The 15,877-nt window shown below is 52.8% G+C and overlaps 4 protein-coding genes across 4 annotated transcripts; 1 reads left to right on the forward strand and 3 right to left on the reverse strand.

Moving 5' to 3' along the window:
* Positions 1 to 730: 730 nt before the first annotated feature.
* Positions 731 to 2,365, reverse strand: CGCA056_v005615 (uncharacterized protein; the record flags this gene model as incomplete). Its single annotated transcript, XM_037320867.1, has 1 exon — positions 731 to 2,365. The coding sequence occupies one exon, from the start codon at positions 2,363 to 2,365 to the stop codon at positions 731 to 733; it is 1,635 nt and encodes a 544-aa protein (XP_037180850.1).
* A 456-nt stretch (positions 2,366 to 2,821) lies between these two features.
* yanF-5 (FAD-dependent monooxygenase yanF) lies at positions 2,822 to 4,392 on the reverse strand (the record flags this gene model as incomplete). The annotated part of the gene is made up of 2 exons (XM_037320868.1): positions 2,822 to 4,252; positions 4,303 to 4,392. The coding sequence occupies 2 exons, from the start codon at positions 4,390 to 4,392 to the stop codon at positions 2,822 to 2,824; spliced, it is 1,521 nt and encodes a 506-aa protein (XP_037180856.1).
* A 1,147-nt stretch (positions 4,393 to 5,539) lies between these two features.
* CGCA056_v005617 (Transmembrane protein 184-like protein) lies at positions 5,540 to 6,918 on the reverse strand (the record flags this gene model as incomplete). The annotated part of the gene is made up of 5 exons (XM_037320869.1): positions 5,540 to 5,929; positions 5,999 to 6,151; positions 6,203 to 6,328; positions 6,383 to 6,686; positions 6,740 to 6,918. 5 exons carry the CDS (start codon positions 6,916 to 6,918, stop codon positions 5,540 to 5,542), a joined length of 1,152 nt encoding a protein of 383 aa, XP_037180852.1.
* Positions 6,919 to 10,742: 3,824 nt separating this feature from the next.
* Positions 10,743 to 13,969, forward strand: Rpt2 (26S proteasome regulatory subunit 4; the record flags this gene model as incomplete). The annotated part of the gene is made up of 7 exons (XM_037320870.1): positions 10,743 to 11,773; positions 11,828 to 11,995; positions 12,044 to 12,227; positions 12,274 to 13,062; positions 13,118 to 13,196; positions 13,260 to 13,570; positions 13,622 to 13,969. 7 exons carry the CDS (start codon positions 10,743 to 10,745, stop codon positions 13,967 to 13,969), a joined length of 2,910 nt encoding a protein of 969 aa, XP_037181526.1.
* Between the last annotated feature and the right edge of the window lie 1,908 nt (positions 13,970 to 15,877).

Raw genomic sequence — 15,877 nt, forward strand, 5'->3', positions numbered from 1 at the left:
CTGGACTCACGGCTCATCTCTCCCACTTCGCAGGCTATGGCCATCTCCATGTTGTGAACGTCGGCAGGGTCAAGTTGAGCCATCTTGGAAGAGATTGACAAGGATGTTGTTGTGGAGGGGTCAACGTAGTGTCAGAATCCCTGGTAAGTTCGGTCTCCACGCCCTTTGTGATACTTCTTGTGCTAACATGAATGATGAGCAGCCAGCTTGGCTAGTTTTATAGCCATGCTGATCCTTGCCTTCAAGGTTGTCTGTCACCTTGAGAGATGAGGCCAAATGGTCAGTGATCTGTGTTCGCGCCTCTCTGACGTTAGACTGACCCGTTCCAAGCAGGCAGCATATCTGTTGATGCCTTGAAGCTTATTAGTAAAAGAATCTCTTTCTAGAACACTGAAAAACTGGGTAACAAAACCAAAGCGACTGTCGGGGTATTGACTTGCTCCTGAATTATTATACTGGGTACATAGAAACTGCGGTTTTTTTTGTTTTTTTTTTCAAATGATTTGTCCTCGTTGCGTGACATCTGTGAGGTTCTCGTGTTTTAATCGGGTCATGTCCTGAATGCAAGCCTGCGACGTCCTGTACTGCAAGTTCAGCGGCAACCCGCTGTGGTCGTTGGGTGTTGAAATTGGTAGTGTAAAGAACTGAGAGGAGTCTGATCAAGTCTGATGCTCATTGACATCGGAGAACATGGTGTTCGAGCCTGCATGTAGGAGGTTCACCTTCGCAGCTAAGTGTAGTACCTTGAGTCGTCCCAGTGCGCCCTTGCTGACAGCACAAGATTATCCTTGACAATCGTTTTCCAGTCAGGGAGGGGCGATACAGTTTTCCAAATCGCTGGGGAATGGCTGGACCATTCTTGAATCCATTTGCCATCGCCCCAGTGCTTGTGATCGTCGACGATGGCCTGGAAATCCAACGGTGTTCCTACCTCGAAATCGCACCGAATGATCGAGCTACCTTCGCCCATTTCTCTGACCACTCGTGGGAGCTCTTCGAAAAAGTATCCTGCAAAGTCGCAGAAGTTCTGCGGTCCCCTTGTTGGACCCGCATGGAAGACATGGTCTCTTTCCCTTACCGAGTTGGCCGCAAGCTTGCCTCTCAGGCCAAACCACGAAAGGTCCAAAGTTCCATTTCTTGCGCTTTCAATCCAAGCCTGTTGCCATGCTATATCGCGGTGCAAGACGGACTGGAATATCTGGCTGCACAACTCCGGTGCCCCACCGCTTTCTAACAGCAGTGAAAACGAGGCCGGGGGCATGCCAGCTCCAACGAGCGCCGCCGCCTCCACAATCCAGGGCCCCAAGGCCGCAGTTATCTGGTCGGAGTATAGGACGCCGGTTTCATGTTGGCCCGTCTGTTGAGCGCACTGCCATTCAAGGTATGCATCGTACGTCATGCCCGTGAGGAATACGTTCGTCCACAGCTTGACGCGGCGTTCTACGCGGAGCAACGGATTGTCCTGGCAGAACGGAATGAGACCTCTATCATGAGACTCTGGGTATGAGATGCATTTGGCATCTTCGAGGAGTATGATTTTGCGGAGGTGAGGGCGGAGGGTACAAGGGACGGATTTCAGGAAGTAAATGGCGGCGGCGGCGGCGGAGAAGCGGTATTTGACAGGGTCGGATTCGGCCGAGTCAAAAGAGACGGTTGTCTCATCCTTTGTGAGAGATATCAACTCATTCATCTCGTGTGTGGATGGAACATCCCACGCTTCCGAGCGGGCGTTGACAATTTCGAATTGAGTCCAAGGCCCATCCGCGCGGTAGGCCTTCGTAATCTTCGCAGGCACAAAGTCACGTATCGCACGTGAAGCTTCGGGTTCATCTGCCGCTAAGCACAGCGCATCTTTGACAAACTCCCGATAGGTTGAGGGGACCTCGCCGTACGGCCCGTTGCGCCTGTAGGTCCAGTAGCTCCGTTCATGCCCAAGGCGCTCTGGGGGCTCTTCGGACTTGAGTCGGTCCAGCACGGGCGCGAGATAAGGGTAGCCCCCCTTGAGCTGCAAGATTGAACTTTCCGAGAGATGGTAGCCAACGTATTTGAGCATGGCATCCCGGAGGGGCTCCAGGCCGTCGTTCATCAACTGCTGGAAAGCTTTGGCGAGGGTGCTGAGGTCTGGCGAATAGAGAGTTGTGAAGGAGATGGCGTTGAGGCGCATCGCGAGGCCTCCGCGGTCCATCTCCTCAGCGATAGTCTTGCAGGTATAGATCAAGGCTATGTTGATGGGCTGTCCGTCAATCCCCTTGAGCCGACCGGTGACGAAAGCGTCGGTGTCGCATAGGTACCCGCCATCGACGGTGATGTAGTATCCGTAAATAATCTCGCGCAGCTCCCGCGGCAGACGAAATAAATGAGACATAATGATGAAAGACGTGATGCGGCGATTATTGATGTGTGGAGTGATGGAGGCCTGAGAAAGAGACGGGGGGCTGCCTTGCTCTAAAAAGAGAACTGAGGCCTTTTGAGTTTCTCTCGGAGAATACTGCCTGCGAGACGCTGACAGAAATTCATGGAATTGTGTCCGATGTGCGACTAGCATCAGGTATTTGCTGATAGGCGGGTCAGTGGCACAGAGCTTGAGCAATCAAGGTCTAGGCCCCGATAGAGGTGCCCATGCAACACCATAACGACCTAATTGCCTTCTGTTCAGGAAGAGAAATTTTCCCAGCCAATCAGCTAAAACCCCATATTCAATGTTGTCTGAAATAATCGGAATTTTCGCTGCTCAAGTCAGGTTGCATCCCCTAGAAAAGTATCATTGAAAGAAACAGCAATACACTCATATTAGAAATCCATCCTTAAGAATTTGAAAACATCAAACTTTAAAATAACCCCGCCAAAGGTTTCTGAGAAGTCCATCAGGGTCGTAAGCTGACGCAACGCTTCTTAACCGCTCGCGATTCACCTGTCCGTACCCAGCGTACACATCTTGGTTCTTCTCAGCGTAATTCATGTACGTATAACCTGCAAACAAGCCCCTCTCCTCCGCAAGAGCCTGAATCTGGGCGATGAGATCTGCGGCACTCTGTCGCACGAGACAGTCAAGATGCGCTGTCTCCCAGTGTGTTGTTACCTGGATGTGCACCAGTGGGCCCTTTTCCGGTGTGAGTCCCAAGGCGTTCCCACCATTCTTTTGCATCGCCTCGAGAATGTTTGCCGTGATGGGCTGATACACGAAGAACGGCTCCACTGTCTCGTTAGTCTCTTTCGCCATCTCGATGAGAAGATTGGCGTGTTCTTTATAGAACGGGATGATGTCCTGAAGAAGCTGTGCCGCCCCCTCTCCCAAGTAGACGGAGGTCCCAGCCCAGGCTTTGCGCCCTCCATACGGCTCCGAGATTGCCTTGGAATGAGTGGTGATGTTTGCTACAGTGGTCGTATTCAGAAATGAGCCAGCGACGGATGCGCTCTTGACGAAGACTTCGGGCGTGTCTCCCACAGTGGTGGGGGGCGTGGCGTGGTAGAGGTAGTTTGCAATGACAAATCCACCGAGTGCTGCAAGATTCGTCATGATGAAGAACGTATGTCCGTCATGGTCGGCCGGCAGGCCGTTGACTGACAAGTCCACAAACGCAGGCACAAGCTCGGTGCTGGAAGAAAGAGGGTACAGCGCGGTGTACAGCCAAACATCGCCCTGTTCGAAAGCCACGAGGTCGAAGCGTGTGACTATGCCAAAGTTTGAGCCGCCGCCCCCGCGGAGAGCCCAAAAGAGGTCTTGGTTGGATTGCGGGGAAGCATTGACGACTTCGCCGGATGCCAGGACGACTTCAAAGTTGCGGACATTGTCGCAGGCCCATCCGTAGCGTCCCGAGAAATACGATATGCCGCCGCCGAGGATGAGCCCGCTGACGCCGACGTCGCTGACTCGTCCGCCAACAACGGCCAGTCCCAGCGGGTCGAGCTTTTCTGAGATATTCACCCATCGATTGCCAGGTCCGACCGAGACAGTTTGGCGATCATCGGAGAGGGTGATCTGATTTAGGCGTACCAAATCAACGGTCACTCCGTGCGCGATATTCGATCCTCCGCCAAAGGCCGTGTGGCCACCGCTCTTGACCGTGAATGGAATCGACGACGAAGTCAAGATCTTCATCGTGGTCGCGACATCTTCGGTGTCTTCGGGCGTCACGAAGCAGGCGGGGTGGATCTCTGCCTGGCGCCCTGAGTAGTAAATGTTTGACAACGCGTATTGTGTGGAGTTCGGGAAAGAAACTCTTCCTGGCAGCTGGGAAGCCAGGAGGTTGCACTGCTAATCCGTCAGAAAAAGCGAGCAGCTACACCTTGTGCTTTACTTACCCCTTCATGAATCTCTGGTACCCAATCAGTGGCAAAAGCTCCAGGTTGTAGGGTGAACACCGCGGACCAGGCGATCAGTGAGTACTGCATGGTAACTGGATCCAGCGGCAGCTGGTGTTTTAACGACGATTCTCGTGACTGGCCGCACCCATGGCAGCCTCTGCGGGACCGTTAAGGGAGCACTCGCCCTCGTTTTACAATTTTTAGGTGCCCACGCGATAATGGCCATGGTATGTAAGGGGTTTCTCAACCGCCAAGATGCACGTGGCTAGGTTTGCCTCTCACTTTCTGCTGGCAAACGGGACTCATTCGCGAGCTCGGACTGTTTCCCCGCCATAAAGACTATCCGGCATTTGATGAACGGCGATAAACGGTCTAGGGCTGACTTCGATGATGCTGGCAGCGGGTCCGGGTAGCATTCGCGTGGCGCGGGCTAGCCGCTTCCGAGATACGACGCCGCAGAGACTAGCACCCTATTCCGAGGCTCCGGGCAAGACAAACGGTCACCAGAATGGCGGCGTCTTTGACTATTTCCCGGAAAAGCTCACTTCCGAGCGCAATATTAGTTAACATGTACCAAAACGTGGCATGTGGACGTCACGAACACCAGCATCAAGTGGTCTGATCGACCCTAAGGATCTAATCACTAAAGTCCCCATCGTGAGTCGCACTACTGTGCTGAGCTTTTCATCGTTTTTGCGACGAGACAAGCGCAAGCATTACAGTGCCATAATGTCAGCTATCGTTACACGACAGATTACCAAGTCTCATTCATGAGCCTTCTGCCCCGAATTCCGCAGCCGCTCACCCCAAAACCAGAGCACCAGCGGCGCAGGTAGCCCCAACACCATGAAGATGAATGCCAGCAAGCTGTTCCCCCACTCATAGCCCAGAGTCGCATACTCTCCAACATCCACTGGCGACCATTTTGGTCCTAGCATTGTATTGTGGGCTGAGGGGGTTGGCAAGAATGCACAGCCAGCGAGGAATTGAATGTTCGGAGCGGCGGAAGGATGCCTTGCTAAGGAATATGGGTACTTGAGGGTTGTTTAGTCCAATCATCCATATCACACTCGCACGCTTTTCGGGGACCGATATACAATTATATGTATGCCAACCTCTCTCCATTGCTGAAAATCATGATGGAGATGCGATACTTGCAATAAATCGAATCAAGTTGACATCTCCATTCTCCCTCCCAGAACCTCGCACCACCCGGTCACAAAGTCCTCCCCCTTCAACCCCGGCCCGGCTCCTTCATAAACACCCAACGCAGACCCCGATACAACGCCACCGCAAAGTCCGAAAAGTTCAACGCGTCAACACACGCCTTCCAGCCTAAGAACCCGCCCTGACTCTGCGCATCCTCCGCCAACACATTAACCACAGCCGAGCCCTTCTTGCCACCGTCTTCGTCTCCATCATTCTCCGTCGCAGCCAGAACCCCGGCGCCGTTGCGTGCGACGTACGGAGCCCACGGGTACGCGTACAGGTGCATGATCCCGATGCCGAACATCTCGAGGCAGAGGAGCAGGTTCGGCACGCCGATCGCGAGGGACGGGTAGGATATCGCGTCTGTGGGGCCGAGGGGTTGGTCGTCGCGTCCGACGATTGCGTCGAGGACGAACTTTGTTCTGTCAGTCTTTGGCCCACAATGTAGGAAGGAAGCGTCAAATTGGACATGGGTGCAACTTACCCCTTGCATCAGCGAGAGGAACACCACGATCTTGATTGCGAGAAATTTGAGGACGGGCTTGTGCGGCTCCAGCAGCTCCTGCGACTGGTAGTAGAATTGGAACAGGCAGTGCATGGCCGTAATCAGGATGGCGACTGAGACGACAGTGTGCAGCTTTACTATGTCAGTTCATATGTTCACTGAAATGGAAACCTCGATACCCACCCAAAAGTCCGCATACTTCGTCCCGCCCTCCTCGGAGCAAAGCACCCCCATGCTCTCAGTAACATACGTCGCGATCGTGACGAGCAGCTTCATGAAGGGGTACTGGTAGATGCAAAGCCACATCCTCTGCACTTCAAGTCAGGTTTATCATCCCCAAAATTCCATCCAACCCCAACTCACATTAAACCGTCTCCAACCCGCATTCTCTGCCGGCTGGTCATAATACGACCCCTTCAGCGCCGGTACGCACGCCGCAAACGGCCTTGTGAAGAACCACTTCTTCAGCCCGTCCTTGTCCCAGGACGTCGCGAGCCGGCGGTGGTCGGTGTCGAGGTACGCGCAGCAGAGGGCGTAGAAGGCGACGAGGGCGCAGGCCTCGTAGAGGAGGTAGATGCCGGCGAGGTAGACGTGGTTTTTGTAGAAGACGATGGAGAGGAAGGAGGAGAGGGTGTAGATTGGGACGAGGAGGCAGATGCGGATGATTCTGGTTTTGGGTATTAGTTTTCGAGGTCGTGGTGGTTGGAAGGGGTTTGGTACTGTTTTTGCTCGAGTGGTTTGGTGTAGTTCGTCGCGTGCCGGAAGATCTGGTAGAAAGACATGGAGCAAGAGGTCATTGTGAGGATGCCGCCGGCGAGGATGAGGAAGCCCTGGAAGCTGAGGGCGCCGACTATGGGTTTGTCGGAGATGGGCAGGTTGAGGCCTGAGTCGGGACACATGATGGGCAACAATTGGATTACAACTGGGGGATGTATGTGATGTGGCTTTTTGTCAAAGAAGATGATTTGCGATTGTTCTTTCAAGAGCAAATGCAGTCTCCTTATATCGACGAGTGTGATAGATTAAGATATGTGCCCCAGACAACATACTCCGGCACTTACACCCCCTCCCACAAGGCGCGGCCCGTTTTGCCAAGGAGACACAGCCCCGGCGCCACGGGGAGCCCCTGTCTCTGCCCGCGCGTTATAGATTTTCGGCGGAACATGTTCGGGATGGGCGGATCTATGGTTTGTAGATCTGTAAGCGGAGGGACTGTCTCGCGTCTGTTACGAGGTACGAGGGCGGCTGAAGGGGTAATGCGAGGTGTCGAGCTTCGTGGCATGCAACTGAGGCACTTGGCGTTGACGGTGCTAAGCTGGATGGAAAGCTTTGAAATATGAGAGTGAATCGATTAAAAAAAGGACCTGACACGTAAAAGCTCGAAGATTAACATTGGAACATATTTTGCGAGAAAAAGAAAATCAACAGTCAAAAGTACAACATGTCCAGAATGGGAGGTTAGTGGACGATGATGGAAGACCTCGTCGGCCGATATGGTTGGGGTCAACTCGCCCCTAACATTACGGCAACCAACTGCGAGCCTAGCTTACAAACGCTGCAACAAACGAGGTGTAGTCAGGGTTCAACGAAGCTGAGCTGTCCAATCGGGAAACCTCGTATAGCTCGGTGAACCAACTGCCTACTGGCGTTTCACATTGGCAGTATGTGCGTACCGCCCGACTATCCAAGCTGAGCGCGAGTCATAGTGGTTCTCTCGCCTCGTCATTCTGCGAATAGGGAGGTGTCATCCAATGTTTAGACTCTACTTGGCAAGCTGACATACGACACAGCCTCAGGGATAGACCCAAATGACAGCTACGAAGTTTTTCGTGAGTTGATGCTCTTATCACAGCTGTGGATATGTCCTTATCTGCAGTATCATCATGACGGGATCCCGGATTTGTACAGCGAGACTGATGGCTGGACATAATGGTGATACACGTTATGGCAAGCAGTGGAGTGGAAATCAGACGCGGTTTCGTCTCGAACTTTTCTGTCGACTGTGGCTGGGTGATGGTAGTCATGCGCGCCTAGGAGACATATCAAGCCCAGCGCAATATCGTCTGCCATGCCCACGCCGTCTTGTAAACCTATTCATGTAAGTGACCTCGAATGTTTGAGGCTTATGAAAGTAGAAGTATTGCTGCAGACAACATGTGTCGCCTGAATGCAAAGTTTGAGAATAATACTCAACAGGGCTGATAAGTCGACAGAAGGCAAGTCCAGTGGTTGCTTGCGCTGCTCGTAGGGCCCGAATGCCTTCTTACATTAGACAATCAAGCGGTGTCAAGGAATGGAACGGTCTTTAGAAAGGACCAAAACTCAAAATGCGTTGTGCTGCTCCAAGCCACCAATCGACTTCTCGATCAAAGAGATCTGTTGGTATTTAACATGGCAATGTTGAAAGCTGATAGGTGGTGGATTGTCGATTGCTTTCGCCGGAGAAGGCTCAACAAGACAACAACCTTGCGAGCCGCTTGCGCCGGGTACTTGTCATGGCGGTTACAATTGGGGAGCGGCGTTTTTTATGACGTCAGGCTGGTAAACTGAACATTTGCAGTCAATCGCATGCCGCAATAGCGTCGAGACGACGATCATGCGCGGGTTAAAGAGCGTTTCCCCATTCTGGCAGATAAACTCCATAGAGCTTATGCAGCACGCTGCGGCGTGGGTTCGGTGTGATGGCCGCATTCCCACGAATGTCACAGGTAGACGCTGTCGGACAAGGTCGCAGGGTTTCCGGACGGGAACAGAACAGTCGGTGTCTGGGTCCGCTGCAGCAGGCCGGCGGTTGCGAATAGGCGAACCCATCAGCGACGAGGCAAAAGTTACAGTGGCCCAACAGGTGCATGAAGCAACCACGAGGGCAAAGCCGGCGGCCGGGATTGTCACACCGACACGTTCTGTGCGGGTAACCTTGTTTGGAGTTCGGAAGGGGTTCATGTCGGACGACTGGAAATCGTCCGCTCAATCGGCGGTGTCCGGGGACTCGGAAGGTGATGATGGGATGGACGTGTTCGGGCCGGCGAATGCGGTGTAACCAGTGTTTCTTGAGCGAGCACATCCGTGAGGGTGCGAAACGGACGAAGCGTGTGGCTGATGCGGGGGTATAAAGCCAGGAGGCATTCTTCTGAGACTGATGCAAGGCCGAATGAAAACGATCCTAAAAGTACTGGATTTCGGCCAGCCACGGCCAAGAGAATATGGAAGCCAATGGTCCGGGGGGACGCCTCACTGTTGTCGTGGGTGGAAGCTGACAGGTCGTCTTGCTTTGACAGGATGTCTCGGAGCCGCCTTGCAGTGGCAGCAGCAGGAGGAGGTGCAGCCGTTGGGGATGCGTATGCAAGCAGCGTCCATGCAGCCAAGCAGTACACGCAGCAGCGTAGTGGTTGCCCACCCACAGGCAAGATGAACTGTCCATCGGATGTGCCGTCGGTTGCAAAGGAGGGCTGTTGTCAAGGATGCTCGGTGGAATGGCGGGAGAGAAAGTGCCGACGTTGAATGGGCGACACGTCTCGCGTGTAGAATGCAGTGAAGCGTAGGCTTTGGCCCCATGACTGCCTCTGGATGAGGCTGAGGGCGATGGACCATGGAGATGGGTACCGCTTCCGATAAAGCAGGCTGCAATGACTGCCTGGGGTCAGTGTCGAAAAATTGCAAGGCGTCCTTTGTTGGATGGGAATCCGCAATGTCGTTGCTTCTGGAATGGCACTGTTGGATCGGCTCTTATTTCCATTTGGCGATCTGCCTGCAGGGCAGGCCGTCGGGGAATGACCAACGGCAAGGCGACAGAGGGATGAGTGGGCATGTGACCAGAATGCGACTCACGGCTGTGGGGATGCTGCTTGTTTGCAGTCGCAATCCAAGAGAAAGAGATGGTCCAAAAGTCGTGTTCTGATGCAGAGTAAGACAATCGATCGGATTAATGACAGCAGGTTTACATGTAAGCTGGAGCAGAAACATGACAAAAAGTAGATGAAGGCGGGGAGCACGAACCAAAGACAACAGCCATGGATGACTGGCCGAGTGGGCCTTAGTCAGCTGATTTTAGCGGGAGGGTCCATGACGATGGAAGGCAGGCGACCCTGAGCTGCCTGCTGCTGTCAGAGTGTGCCTACCCAAATCTTTCCTCCAGCGCAGGTGCAGGTGCAGGCAACAATGCCCGTGGAGAGGAAAGAACACCCAGCACCCAGAAACGCATCGTACTTTCCATCTAGATGAGAAGGTACGTTCCTTCCATCCATGTACCTAGCTTCTACGTAGCAAAGAACGTACCTTCCGTGGGAATGTTGTGTAAGAATTTGGTGCAGGTGCCTCCCAGGTGAGAATCCGAGGTAGGTAGGAAGCACCTTCAAACTGCCACACCACCACCTGCCCAGGAACAAACCCCGAAACCCAGGCGAACCACCATCTCATAACTCATTTCTCTAGAGGCGCGCCTTTGCTTCTGACGCCTTTCTTTTTCCTCTTTCCAGTTGGACTTGTTGCATACATCTTTGCATTTGCATTTAACCATCAACTTCCCCCGTCGTGACCCTCGTCAACACCGCTGGCTTCATCGTCATTTCTATCCCCAAAGTATTGGTACTATTACCGTCCCACGTCGTCCCGACCGTGGTCACCGTCTCCCATTATTTGGCCGTCGGACACTTCATTTCTCTCTACCACAGCACACTTCATCTCGTCATCTCGTATTGAGGTCAATCATCATACGTTTTCCACCATGGATACCATCGACGCCACCACGGAGCGGCAGACGACCGGCCCCGACGCCGTCGACGATGTCGACGCCGGCAAGACCCCTGCCGAGACCTCCACTTCCCCGCCGAAGCCCAGCATGCCTGAGTCGGACCCCAAGACCACCGATCGCACCGAGACTTCCAAAAAGGGGGAAGCGAAGAAACCTAAGAAGACTGATAAGACCAAGTCTAAGAAGCCCAAGAAGTCCGTCTTGGCCGATACGTCCACATCTGCTAGCGACGATAGCGACAATTCCAAGTCAGCCATCAAGGACACCGACTCGTCTGATTCCGATGCCTCAAATGACTCCGCCTCTGAACCCGACACCAAGCGCAAGGCCAAATCGAAAAAGCAGGTGGCCAAGAAATCCAAGAAGGCGCTCTCCCAACCTAAGAAGACCAAAAAGTCAAAGCAGGTCTCTGGCGATTCGTCTGACTCGGACTCCAGCGACTCCTCCGAATCATCCGAGGACGACGACGATGGATTGACCAAGGTCGCCATGTCTCCTCAGCAGTTGCAGGCTTTCCAGCAGTGGTCGCGCACCAACGACACGCTGCCCTACAGCCTTGGTCTCTCAACTGGTGATACACACGCGTACCTGCCTCCTCCGCCTCGGCGCCGCATCGGAGGCGTCGGAAGCGCCTCACGTCGCATGGGTGGCTTTCTGGACGCCGACCCCTTTGATGCCAGTCTGGGCGTCAAAAGGTCTCCCGCACCCTCAAAGAAGCGGAACGGCAAGGTCAAGCTCGACTACAAGCGGGTTGACCAGGTCTGGGATAGCTCCATCCATAACTACAAGCTGCAGGAAACCGCCGAGGCCACCACTGACTCCCAGTACGACGGCTTCGTGCTTCAAATCAGACGTACCTTTGACTGGGAGGGCAAGTACAAGACCACCATTGTGGATATCAAGAGCAAGATCCTTCGCGAGTGCCTGCAAGACGTCATCGGCAACATTAAGGGAGTCAGCTTGGTCGACGAGGTGCCCAGAATGGACCCCAATCTCCTCTTCCTGTGAGTCTCAGTCCACTCGACGCTTCTTAAGCAGAATCTAACAGGCAACAACAGATATCTTGAGGATCTCCGTGCCTACAGCAAAAAGCTCAAAAAGCAGGAGCCCAAAAGCACCGAGAAGAAGGCGCGTAAGAAGCAACAGAAGCACATCGATGACAAGCGGATGCATTTGAAGGTCCTGCTGAAGTACCTCGACAAAGACTACGCTCACATCAAGAAGAGGTATGGTGGCAGCCTCTATCCCCTTCACTGGCGCTGACAACTGTACAGTCTCTACCCCATGCTCGAGAATGGCCTCATCACCTTCGATCTCCTCTGGGCACTTTTCAAGCCCAACACCCTCGTTTACACAACCACCTATGGCACAGCAGACGAGCCTCGTATCTTCAAGGTTGAACAAACGGAGCGTCACAACAGCATGATGAAGGGAGAGTTTTACTGGGTCGACGGCAAGGTATGGTCGTTCTTCCACCGGAGCTTCGCTTTCTGACTTGCAGCAGTATTTCGAGTTCGACGGCAAACAGTTCGGCTATGGATCCTTCTCCGAGGAGATTGGCGAGTTCCGCGGAGCCAAGAAGATTACTAGCCTTAAGGCTTACCCTCTTGACTACCACAAGGACAAGGAGGCTGTCGTGGCTACCCTCGTTGAGCGCGGCAAGAAGTTCGTCAAGCTTGGCGGTGTTCACTACCAAAGTCACGAGGGTCTCGCGTATTACAAGAAGAAGAAAAGCGTCATCAAAGTCAACGTCAACAGCCGCGTCATGATTGACCCCGCTATCCATCGTCGAATCAATCCCAACTATCAGGTCTCTGCTGTGCGGCCGAAGGATCACGACATTCTGTCGGATGATGAAGCAGAGGACGATGACTCCCAGAAGGATTCGGATGAAGCTGGCTGCTGCGACAGCGACAGCGATGCTTGTGAGAAGATGGTTGTCAAGGTCGTCAAGGATGACAAGGGCAATGCCCGCATGGTTCGCATTCCCAAATCGGAAGTGGAGGACGAGAATGCCTCCGAGCAGCCTTTGGTGCGTCTGGAGGATGGAGGTGACAACAATGAGGGAGACCTCAAGACCCCTGCCACATCCTCAAAGAGCACTGAAGATGCCAGGGAGGTTCCTGAGTTCTCCGACGAAGAGTACCTCATTGCCTCCCCTGTGGTGCTGGGGTTTTCCTTCTCAGAGAAGCTCTGGCTTGAGTTCACTGTGTCCGGTATCAAGGATATACAGTGGAATGAGAGCGCATACGAGTCCCTTGTTCTTGAGCCGAAGCAAAAGGACATTGTCCAGGTGAGTTTAAGCATATCACTGAGCCATCGTATGGTTTGTGCTAACATGAACACAGGCCCTCGTTGAATCTCACAAGTACCACGCCTCCAAGAGCATTGACGATGTCATTCAGGGCAAAGGCAAAGGCCTTGTGGGTAAGTGGCATAGTTGTTTCAGTGCACCTCTTTTGGATTTGAGACTAACAACCCCCCTTGTAGCTGTCCTCCACGGCCCCCCAGGCACTGGAAAGACCCTCACGGCAGAGGGAATCAGCGAACTCCTCAAATGCCCGCTTTACATGGTATCTGCAGGAGAGCTCGGCACCGATTCGCGCATTCTGGAGCAAGAGCTCCAAAAGATACTAGATATTTGCCACGCCTGGGGAGCTATCCTTCTTCTCGACGAGGCTGATGTGTTCCTCGAGAAGCGAAACTTGCATGAGATTAGCAGAAACGCGCTTGTCAGCATCTTCCTCCGACAACTCGAATACTTCCAAGGCATTCTGTTCTTGACAACGAACCGCGTGGAGGTACGTAAAACATCTTTTCAGTGGCTGCTTGCCTCGCACTAACAATGACAGACCTTCGACGACGCTTTCCAGTCCCGAATCCACATTGCTCTTCGGTACGAGAGCCTCACTGTCAAGGCCAAGAAGAAGATTTTCAAGATCTTCATCGAGAGAGTTCGCGTCATGGAGAAGATCGACCTGATGCCCTTCACCGAGGAGGACTACAATGATCTCGCCAAGCATGACCTCAATGGCAGACAGATCAAAAACACGATCGGAACGGCCCAGGCCTTGGCCGTTAACAGAGGTGAAGCTCTGAGCATGGCCCACATCCGTCAGGTGCTTGATGTCCAGAACAGCTTCGATATTCACCTCAAGGGCGGTACTGGCTACCAGGACGCTCTGCGCAGCTACTACTGATCTGCTTATTTTTGAAGGAGGCTGTTGCGGACTTCGATGACGAAAATTTTCCTTGCTTTCTTGCGAAGTTCCAGGCTGCAAGAAGTTGCAGTCAATGGTCACCAATTCCGGGTGTTGAACACAGCGTACGGTAGCTAGCTTAGGTAACCGAATTAAACTCGAGCGATAATGTTTCGGAACATGCAGTGGACCATACGTTAGGCTCCTCAACTGGATTACGCATAAAATGTTTATGGGTGATTTCTGTGTAAAGCATTGTTCTTCTATCAGTTCTTTTGTCTTGACCTTATACGTTATTCCTTCTGCCCTGGCTTAACATATTGAAACTAGACCACACCTACCTCAGGGCGTAGTACAAAAACACAGCAAAAAGCCCCATAGTCGAGGCAAACTTCCACATTGTGCCCCTGGACCCTCCTCCTGCCATTCGTCGCATGAAAAGGTGAAGCTTGTTTCTGCCGCGAGGTAGTGTTGGGAGAGGGATGCCGTCGATTGTGGGGCCAGTATCGGCATTCTGACATTGAGACTGAAGATCAACCTCTGTTCGAACCGAGCGAAGATATGGTTCACAAAAATTCGCGAGAGGAAGCCGTTCTTCTTCGAAACGGGGCAGATCGGGCGGCCCTGGTCCACCGCGTCGAACAGGCGGCTGAAGCGGGCCGCTTGAAATTCTCGAAAGACAGCTTTGATTTTGTTTTCCGTGAGCGAGTCTCCGGGGGAGGTGGGGGCCGTCTTGAGCTGAAGTTGGTTGGTACAGCGGCTATTTAGAGAGAGCTGTTGCCGCCCTGCGAACTTTGTCCTTGAATGGATTGTGTTCTCACTTTGGAGTCTCCCTCATACGGTCCGAGGCGTCTGAAGTTTCAGCCAAGACCTCAACTAGGCCGGCCTTAAGACGAATGGGCACGAGTTCGGAAAGCAAACTAAAGCGGGCAAACTTACAAGCTGATCGGAAGGAGACGATTACTAAGCTCAACAGGATTTGGCGAATAACTGTCGAAAGAAACTTCAGGAATGTACGTCACCACTTATTGCTGCCGCAGCCCTAGCTCTAAGGTGTTGATACTAATATTAGATCTGATCAGATACTGAAATCGCAAAACAATATGAACATATGTCAAGGAGTCTAGATCAGATACTAGTCACCAAAAATATAGTCCGGGGCTGAACCACTTGGATGGGGTCTTCGGCAGCCCTGCCAAACCCTCACTTTCATCTATCCACTCAATGACGTTGCCGTCATCGAGTTGTGTTCCCACACCTGCTCAGAGTAGCGCAGCTACGCTTAATAATTCGCGTCCTGTTGGGTCAGACTTTGGTGATCCCTCATAGGGAATTCTTCTCTTATTATTCATTATTCTTCTCAACTGCTAGCGGTGACTTACATTACCCACCTACAATTGTCGCTAGTGGAAATAGGCATGTCCGCGTCTGAGCCCAGTCTAGCACATCGGTCGGCGCGAGGCGCAAAACATTGACGATTTTCAGGCATTTGCGCAGTCACACTACACAGTCTAACGTTTAGGCGATCGGAGACAACCATGCCGTATTCTATTGGGGGTGTTCATGTTGACAGAACGAATCTTGCTTTGTCTTTGAGCCTACAGACAAAACTCTCGGCGGCGTAGCATTTGAAATTCTAGTATTTATCAAACTCTAGGGCGGTATGGTTCTGTCGCGTGCCCCCAATTCGCGAAGTCTGATTGGGTTCGAGAAAAGCTCTATACGATTGTGACGAGTGTCTCTCTCCCCCCCCCCGAAAGCTGTACGAAAAACTCAGTGTCATCTTTGTTGTGGTCATAAATGTACCCAACTCTCTCGTAGAACCCTTCCTGCTGTAAGCGCTTGAGAATAAGTGCTGTTAAGCCACCCGACATGTTGGATCCGATTAGGATAAGAGTCAACGAAAGT

This window comes from Colletotrichum aenigma (assembly GCF_013390185.1).
Source record: "Colletotrichum aenigma strain Cg56 chromosome Unknown KSG_Cg56_contig03, whole genome shotgun sequence".
Lineage (NCBI taxonomy): Eukaryota > Fungi > Ascomycota > Sordariomycetes > Glomerellales > Glomerellaceae > Colletotrichum > Colletotrichum aenigma.